The following is a 9,208-nucleotide window of genomic DNA, read 5'->3' as shown; positions in this document are numbered from 1 at the left end:
ATTGATTGTTCTTATTTGTGTTACAAGTATTGGTGTAGCAAGTATTAATTAATTGGAATTGAGTAATTGTATAAACCCCTAACTAGCCTAAGGAGCCAAGTCGAGCCAAGCTAAGAAATGAACCCTGACATAATTGGGGGCTCGTCCGAGTTATGAATAGTAGGCCTTTTGTTACCGGGTAATATGCCATTACTAATGGTGTAGGCTACTATGCTGTTCATTTCTTAATGTGATACTATTGTTTACATAATAAATAAATCTGTACCCCTAAGCTGTCAGAAGATAAGTAATTGCCTTAATTTTTTTTTTTTGAAATAATTAATACATTTATTATAAATATATCTAGATCTGGGCTCTATATAGTCTTATTTAGACTGTCAAGCGTAGGCCCCTATAATGAGGATATGTCAAAACTGCACGCTATAACCCACATTTTTTGTAACAATGCGCGAATCTATGAATGAAGCTTGAGTTATAATTGAAGAAGTTCATGACCTTTTTTTTAAAAAAAAAAAATTACCTCCCCTGAAGATTTTCATTGAAAAGTGGTGTAATTTTTTGAAAAATCTGCTTGCATATATAATTAAAAAAAAATAGATGGTTCACTTTCGGAAACGAAAAAAGTAGCCGTTGCATCAGAACTTTGAATGACCTAAAATATCATGATGTCAATTTTCATTTTCTCTTCTAGTTTATGAGATATAAATGAGATGGACGGACGGACAGGCAGACCACACAAAACAAAAATATTTCTAATCGCACAAATTTATTGTTGTTGGTCTAGAATAGTCTAGATCTATTACAAATTTAATTATATGACTGATTCAATTACTTTTAATATGAGATAAAAATTAAGCTTTCTTTTTTAAATATATTTTTTAAAATGTTTTCTTGTTTAAAATAAAGGTTATGAGCACGATTGTGAGTGTCTCTGACACTGTCAATCTGGAGGGTTCCCCGTTACAGTGACCAATCAGAATGTTTTTTGTTTTTTTTATCATTCTTATAGTATAATTATTGGAAACTTCGTTTTAAAAAAGTTGCTTGTATGGTGCTAAATTACTGTGGTGAGTATGGTGTACCCCATTTCAAACCTTGCAATCTATAGGGCAGATGATGTAAAAGTCACATGGTTCTGTGGCCAATGGTTAACGAGAGCGTCATGTGGCAAGCATAATGTCCAACCGCTCCCGACGAGAATTTTCAACATGCCCTTCTATGGGGTGCCTGTCATTAGTGGGGTCTGGGGTCGTTGTGCTGGTCTCGTGACACCTTTGATAACCGTCGAATTCGGAAACAGATTATCTTTACATTATCTGCCCTTTGTATAGGTCACAAGGTCTGAAAGGTGTAGGCCTACCCGGTGCCAGTTATCGAATGGACATTCTATTTAACATTCCTCGTGACTGTATGGCAGACATTTTAAAAGCAAGTCTTCGTTTTCTCTTTAGTTTTTTTGGTTTTCCACGTTTCTAAGCTTAACTATAGATAGGGTAAGATGTGGCAAAAGGCCCCTCTCTAAGCTTCTATGGTCTGTTAAAGTAAGGTTATTAATATAATTGTATCTGATATTTGTTTTTCAAATAGTGCAATTTGTCTACTTTACAGATCTATGGTTTAACACCATCCGCTACATCATGTGAGTAGACAGCGGGATTAAACATTGTGCAAGCTCAACTTTCTTATTGTGCAACTCATATGAAGGTCAAGATGACAGCGATGACCAATCAAGATGTGACAGTGCGCGCGTGACATTTAATATTTGCTTGCCGAATGCCGTTTGTCACTATTGCTTACTTGATTAGATTTCATAGTAAATGAAGGTAAAAATCAACTTTAACTACCTCGGGTTAGTTTACGTTTTTATGTGTATTCTGATTCTTGTTTTTAAATGTTCATAGAAGAACAATCTTGCTGTGCTAGATTTTAGGCTGTGTCTAATAAAAATATATAGGTCGGTAGTTTAAAATTGGAGCACACATGTGTCGGCCTACTAGATCGAAGTGCACAGACGGTTGTAAACATTGTTACACCTGGCAAAATCACATACTGTAAAAAAAAAAATGTCAAAATGTGTAACATACGGAAAAGGATGAGTTAGCATCTGGAAGTAAGACAAATTAGTCTCTCTTTTTCAGGGCTCATGTTTTTAAATACTAACTAAGAGTTTATAGATCTAGAGGTTAGAGTTAGAGTTAGAGTAAGTTAGAGTAGTTAAACGTTAACTTAATAATGTTAATCAAGTTAATGTTATTATTATTGCTATTGAGCAGCTATTGTTAGAACTAGTGACTAACTAGTCTATATTATATGATAATAGGTCATAGTCTAGAGTAGGTCTAGATCTAGATATTTATTATATAGATAGATTTTGATTTAGATTTTAGATCTACGTTTGACACCGACTTTTAGATTTAGATTTTAGATCTACGTTTGACATAGACTTGCAGTCGGTAACATTGTTTCTACATTTGTTACATTGGTTAAACGCGTTATAATATAGTTTATATAGAATATAGATATTATCTATTATTATTATCCTAGATTTAAATAGATCTATATTAATTTATTATAGATCTATATACATATTGGTATACTCTATACTATGACCATAGTATAGTGTCTATAGATCTATTCTATATTCTATATTACTATATTTTTTTTATTATAGTCTTTATCTACCAGTGACCTAGTCTAATCTGGTATAATAAGTATTCTAGATCTAGAATCTAGATGATAGATGATCTACTTAAATCTACTAGTAGTTCTAATACACTTTTTAAATTTAATTAGATTTAAACTCTAGACAGTAATAATTAGACTAGAATTGACTAGAATAAATAGTCTAGATCTATTTATTTGTAATAAGAACTTAGAACTAAAACAGAAAGATTTAAAAATTCCTTCAAGATCATCTGTCATCATCGAGAAGTTCATAGAAGTCTAATTCATAAAGCGCTGGTTGTGAGTGTGTGTGTGTTTTGTGTGTGAATGTTGTTCGTATTCGCATCTATAATGTTATTGTTACAGTAGTTATGCTGAGGTTGTCAATTGTTGTCCCCTAGAAAAAGATGAAATCTTGATCTGTTTTGTTATCTGTGTACAATACTATCTGATACTATTATCTGATTACAATACTATAATTATTCAGTAGCCAGTAGAATTTTAGATCTGGATCTATACCTTTAATATATGAAAATGAAAAAAAAAAAAGGCTTACAATGAAGTCATTCAATAATACTAATAATACATTTAATCTAAATCATATGTCTAGATTTTTTTCCTATCCTAGATCTAAATTAATTCTAGCAACAATCCTAGTTCATAAAACAAAACAAAAAAGAACAAAAAAAAAAGCTTCTGTTCAGTTACCCAAATTCTAGGACGATTCAAGTATTTTAATACCCCACCACCTCATCCCCAGACCTCCAGACCTTATCAAAGACATAGGCACCCAGATACACCTCCACAACTACTACTACACATCCATATACACCAATATAACCTTACATCATACCTACATGCAACCTTCCCCACACAAACACACCTGTAACACTGAAATAAAAAGAAGGAAAACTTCATGCTCAATATTAATTCCCTCCTTTGATTATTCTAGAACAACATTGAGAACCACTGTCTAATACATCAGTCACTTTGATTCTCTTCTATTAGTACCACATTGAATACCACTCCAATAATCAAATACATCAGTCACTTTGATTCTCTTCTATTAGTACCACATTGAGAACCACTGCTATAGTCAAATACATCAGTCACTTTGATTCTCTTCTATTAGTACCACATTGAGAACCACTGCCATAGTCAAATAAATTAGTCACTTTGATTCTCTTCTATTAGTACCACATTGAAAACCAATGCCATAGTCAAATACATCAGTCACTTTGATTCTCTTCTATTAGTACCACATTGAGAATCACTGCCATAGTCAAATAAATCAGTCACTTTGATTCTCTTTTATAATAACCACATTGAGAACCACTGTTATAGTCAAGGCATCAATCTCTTTGAGTCTTTTCTAAATCCATTCTTCAATGTTTCATTAATTATCTAGTCCAGTGGTCCAGTCCCTAGTCACTATCAGCTACTTTTTTTTATTAGTTCAGAGTAATTACATCTCACTATCAGGAATGTAGCCCTGTCAATCTTATCATTTGTTTTAGTTAGAGATAAAGTTGGTGAAAGCTTTTTGAATTAAACAGAGGATCTTATCATCCCTTCTAATGATAATGAAAATGTACAAATAAAATGTATGCAGTGGATACAAATAAAAACAGTAGACCACTGAGCTTTGCATGGATTCTATTTGTGTCTTGTTTTTTTTCTCACTGGATACAAAGTGTTTGAAACTTATATGTTTTATGGTGATTTGTAGATGACATGTTCAGTCAACCAGATTTACTTAGAAGTCACACAATTTGCAGAATAGTGTTGAAGGGATGTGAATAGAAAATAGATGCTGTCACTTGAAACAGGTTGCAATTAGCCTGAGGGACAGAAGACTGAAAAGTAATGTAGCAATTATACATAAAACACTGAACCATAATCTTCAAATACGAAAAACAAAACCTAATAAAATAATCAGAAAGACACAAAGATAAAGGCATATTCCTTGTATTTGTATAAATACTCCTTCTCCCCTAGTTCTGGAGTGGGTTGCCTGAGTCATTGATTAACATGTGTAGCTAGATTGACCTAGGGACGCGCTTAGGACATAATCATCTTTTTTGAAGTAATGTCTGTATTTTATAAGATAAGAGGGTTAAGTTTTAAACCTATTTCTAGAGAAGGCTAAAAAAATTACTTATTGTCATTTTTAATAGTCATTATAATAGTCTTTGAAGGGCTCAACTTTTGTTTAAGAAAACTTGAAAATTTCAAATGTCAACAAAATGTTTAAATGTCTTTAATTTATTGAATGAAGCTTCTCCTTTGCAGTCTTAGATGTGCATAGCCACAGATTAATTTCCTATGAACATGAAGAAGGTTCTATCTTTGCTTTAAAACCTGATTAAATTTGGGCCATGAGTAGGTTGTGCCTATTGCTGTGTTGTCCTGAGTTTTTTTGCTTGTCTATTTTCTCTGTGGTTGGCTATCCTCTTCATCTCATAGCTTGACATTGACATCCCTGCACAATGGGAAGCTATGAAATAATTGTTCTTCTAAAACAATAGATGTTGATTCTGCATTGGTTGAAAGGGGAGTAGTTTTATATTTCTTGTGTTGACCCCTGTTGAGAATGTCTTTTATTCACAGGTCCCAGTAAAATAGTCATACAGTAAGTACACTGTCCCACTGCAGCATAGAATCTCATGGTCTTGTGTTCATGCCAGTTCACCATGTATACATAGGCAATGCAGGTGGAAAGAATTTAGCTATCACGACAATTAGTCCATAACTCTGAGGTTTATAAATAGTTGAAGAACTAAAGCATTGTAGATTTTCAAATTGATATGTTAAGACTTTTCCTTTACCAGATTTGTTTATAGACGCTTAAACACATGCATGGAAAACATGGAAGTCTACCTGATCATTGAGTTTAGTATTTACTGCGCTGCTGCTTCCCAAACACACAAGTATTTGCACAATCTTTAGTTTCTGTCAGTGAACATTTCTGGCTCTATGGCCAATCAATAACAGGTGGCTGGTGCGGAACTACAAACTTTTTTATAATGATTGTGAGATCAAACTTTGTGCAAGCCTCAGTGAAGAGAGATTTACCATTTTGTAGACCTGCTTCATTTGAGGCATTCACCTCACACTTATTAGCCGCAGATTTCTAATACTCTCTAGTTTCGACCCCCACCACCTAGCTTGCTAGCATGTGAATTCTCAATGAGGTGTCATGGCACAGAAGTCTTTATAATGGATTTTATGGGCCCTAAAGTGTGATCTAGAAAATGTTGTGGAGGGTTCTGAAAAACTGTGGAGCATGCACAACACACTGGTCATCCAACCTCCCCCCTCCATCCCCCACTGTGTTTTGCTACAGGGTAAGTGGTGAGAAAGTTTGACAATAACCCAAACCTTTCTCACTGTAACATTTACATTGCACAAGTACATGACATTGAAAGCTAATTAACTCACAAATAATAAAAAAGACACTACAAGAAATGAATCAGATTGAGGATCCAGATATTGAACAAACTGTCATAAATATTATAAAGTGTGCACTAACCTCTTATGTTTTTGTCTGTGACGTCCTATTTAAATCCTTCCATAATAAGTTTAGCTCTTGCTTTGAGAAACATCTTCATTAGAGCAGAGATTATTACATGGTTATGCATAGAATGTAATAATCTTCTCTTTTGAATAATGTCTGTAATTTATAAGATACATGTATATTGCTCATATTTTATTGTTCCACATTAAATAATCTCCCTTGTTTTCTACTTTATTTACAAGAAATTGATTAGTTCTCTCATCTGTACAAAATGACATCACCAGCATGTGGTATCAAAAGATGGCGAGGGATGCTTGTGGTCGCTGGAGGAATTCTCATTCATCTTTCTCTGGGAACTGTCTACACATTCGGTAAGGGCAAATACTCAAGGTCAAGGGATGCCATTATTATGTTGTAAATGAAATAACACTTCTTTGAATTGTGCAGATTGACATAGTTACATTACGTGTCAGAATTCAGTTCTAGAATAATAAAGCATGAGTGATTTAATTGTGTATAATTGATGTAATTAAGTTTGAGTTATGTAATAGTGCACTTATTCGGAGAGCAAGACATCCTTGGCTAGATTTCTGGGATTTTTTTTACTTGGGGTATGTACCACATGGTCTGAAAGGTGAACTTAACTCTTTTTTTTTTACTATGAAAATGATCTGTACACACTTATAGTTTTTGGTAGTTCTGCTGTCCATGCAACACCATTTGAACTATTGGTCATGAAGTAGTTTACTGTAATTCACCTACGCTATTGAAATTTAGATCCCAATGAGAATTGTTTTTTGCTTGAATCAGTCTGAATCAATGTGCCAACTTACTCACCAGTATATTTTTTAAAACAATAGCAATAATGGACTAGAAACTATGGATATGTTCATTGATGTGATGCCATTTACAGGGAATCTGAACCCTTATATAACATCTTACATGAGGAACTATGGCTCCGCATCCAGCTTGACCTACACAGAATGTTCTTGGGTGTTTGCTTTAGGAGCCATGGGACAGGGAGCTTCCATGGCTGTGGGTGGAGTCATAGAGAGAAAAATTGGTCCTAAGCTGACGGCATTGCTAGGAGGCTGGTGCATGAGGTGACTTCTTTATGTTGTTTTGATAATTAAAATATTTTCTACTTTTATATTTAAGTACCAGGTGACCGAGCCTCACTCAGTTTGATGATTTGGGAAAGACATTTACCCAAACTTATTTTTAAAAAAAATTTTATAATGACCAAAATGATTGAGCGATTGGGAAACAACCAACAATCCAAAGAATTGCTTTTATGTTCTGTTAGTTGTAAATGTCACTGAACATAATGATTTGAATAGAAATTTTGCTCTGAGCATAATTTTGTTTTCTTCATTTAACCTTCAAATACTTAAATATTGTAAGAAAAGTTTGTCTTTTATTTTTTTTTTACACTGCAAGTCAATAATGAAAGTCTGATTCATTCAGCACCTTACAGCTACTAGCCTTTTTATTAAAACAACAATCCTTTAGGTCTACATTTTTATAACAAACAGCTGCTGTTTACAACCAGACGCTCACACAAATCATGTTATCAATAACTTAATTAGTCCAGTCATTCAGCATATCTGCATAGGTCCACCCCTACAAGTCACCAAGGCCAGCCACTAGTCAGTCTGTTAGCAATACTCTTACAAATTTTTTTTTGTCCATCTTGACTCATCCTGCCCTTCATCTCCATTGTCTTTCCAACTCTGAGCTTCTAATGCAATGTCTTTATAAATGCATGGGGCTTGTGGGACATGTTCTCTCTGACAAAAGGAAATAGGCATACCAAGAGTTGCGATGGCATGGAGGCCAATATGAGGAAACCGCAAACAAGGACATCCTCGTATAACTTGGTGCCATACTTTCATGGAGGTCCTCAGAACAGTGGACACCAGGCGGGAAGAGGCTTCAGACATTGCCAGTGACAGATCTTTGTGGAGACAGCATGACGGCCAATGCGCAGATTGGCGTGGCAGGGTCTGAATCTTGATAAAGGATTGAAAGTCTGAGACTTGATGGTATAAAATGGACAATGTTGATGTAAATAATGTCTAGAAAGATGACAGGTTTTGACCCTGTACCATCTGTTAGACTAACTGAAGAACTGCAGTTACATCACACATCTTTTTAACTGTCTAAAAATTAAACTACACTAACCTTTTTTAAAAATGTTAACTTGGTAATTGCTTCATTATGTGAAGGAAAAATACCTAAATTAATACTGGTACCTAAATATTGACAGCTATATGTAGCACTTTTTATGCCAAAAATTTAAGAGAAGCTTAATTTACTTTTGAGACTCACTTCTATCTTGTCTTGATTTCAGTCTAGGTGTGATGCTGACATATTTTGCTGTGAAACAATCGTTTGCTCTGACAATAATCACTTATGGCGCAGTTTTTGGATTTGGTATTGGTATAGCATATGCCATACCTCTGGCCTGCTGTATGAGGGTAAGTCATTCACTCACTCATCCTGGCAATATTTTTTATTGAGACTTGCCAGGCTGTTTTCATAAGTTAAGCCAAAATAGTGTCTAAAAAGGCTCATCATGAATAAATATGACTGACATAAAAATGTGCCATTTCCTGACAACATCAGCCCCTCAATGAACTTCTGTCAAAATGGTATCATTGTCTGAACAGCTATCATCATCTGAACAGCTATTAAACTCATCCTTTTGGGTTTCTATTTAAATTTTATTTTTGGCATTGTAATCATCTATTTTGTATGAACCCAAATGGATTTTAATAAAATTAGTTGGGTCTTGGGTTATTTAAATAGAAAAGGCCTGTCCATTGTTAATGTTGTCTTTTCATCTCTTTCTTTGTCTGCCTCTTCTTTTTCTTGGTATTGTTCCCTGAAGGAAGGTCTTTGTGAGCCCTCAGGACCTTGTGATATGGCCATAAAGCTTTAGTTTGCGTTTTTTTGACAGTGGTCAGCAAGTCATCATTAGGCCCTATTGCCATTGTGATTCTGTTTCGAATCTCCTCATTTGTG

The 9,208-nt window shown here is 34.4% G+C and overlaps 1 protein-coding gene across 1 annotated transcript in view; it reads left to right on the top strand.

Moving 5' to 3' along the window:
• The first annotated feature begins 4,015 nt into the window (after window positions 1-4,015).
• Window positions 4,016-9,208, top strand: part of LOC106066483 (uncharacterized MFS-type transporter YhjX-like) — a 30,711-nt gene continuing 25,518 nt past the window's right edge. Inside the window, exons 1-4 of the mRNA XM_056013193.1 lie at window positions 4,016-4,527; window positions 6,424-6,552; window positions 7,095-7,284; window positions 8,535-8,661. Of these exons, the coding sequence (XP_055869168.1) occupies window positions 6,453-6,552; window positions 7,095-7,284; window positions 8,535-8,661 (417 nt within the window). The 5' untranslated portion in view covers window positions 4,016-4,527; window positions 6,424-6,452. The remainder of the gene's footprint in view (window positions 4,528-6,423; window positions 6,553-7,094; window positions 7,285-8,534; window positions 8,662-9,208) is intronic.

Source organism: Biomphalaria glabrata, chromosome 15 (genome assembly GCF_947242115.1).
Source record: "Biomphalaria glabrata chromosome 15, xgBioGlab47.1, whole genome shotgun sequence".
NCBI lineage: Eukaryota > Metazoa > Mollusca > Gastropoda > Planorbidae > Biomphalaria > Biomphalaria glabrata.
This window is presented reverse-complemented; position numbering and strand designations above follow the sequence as displayed.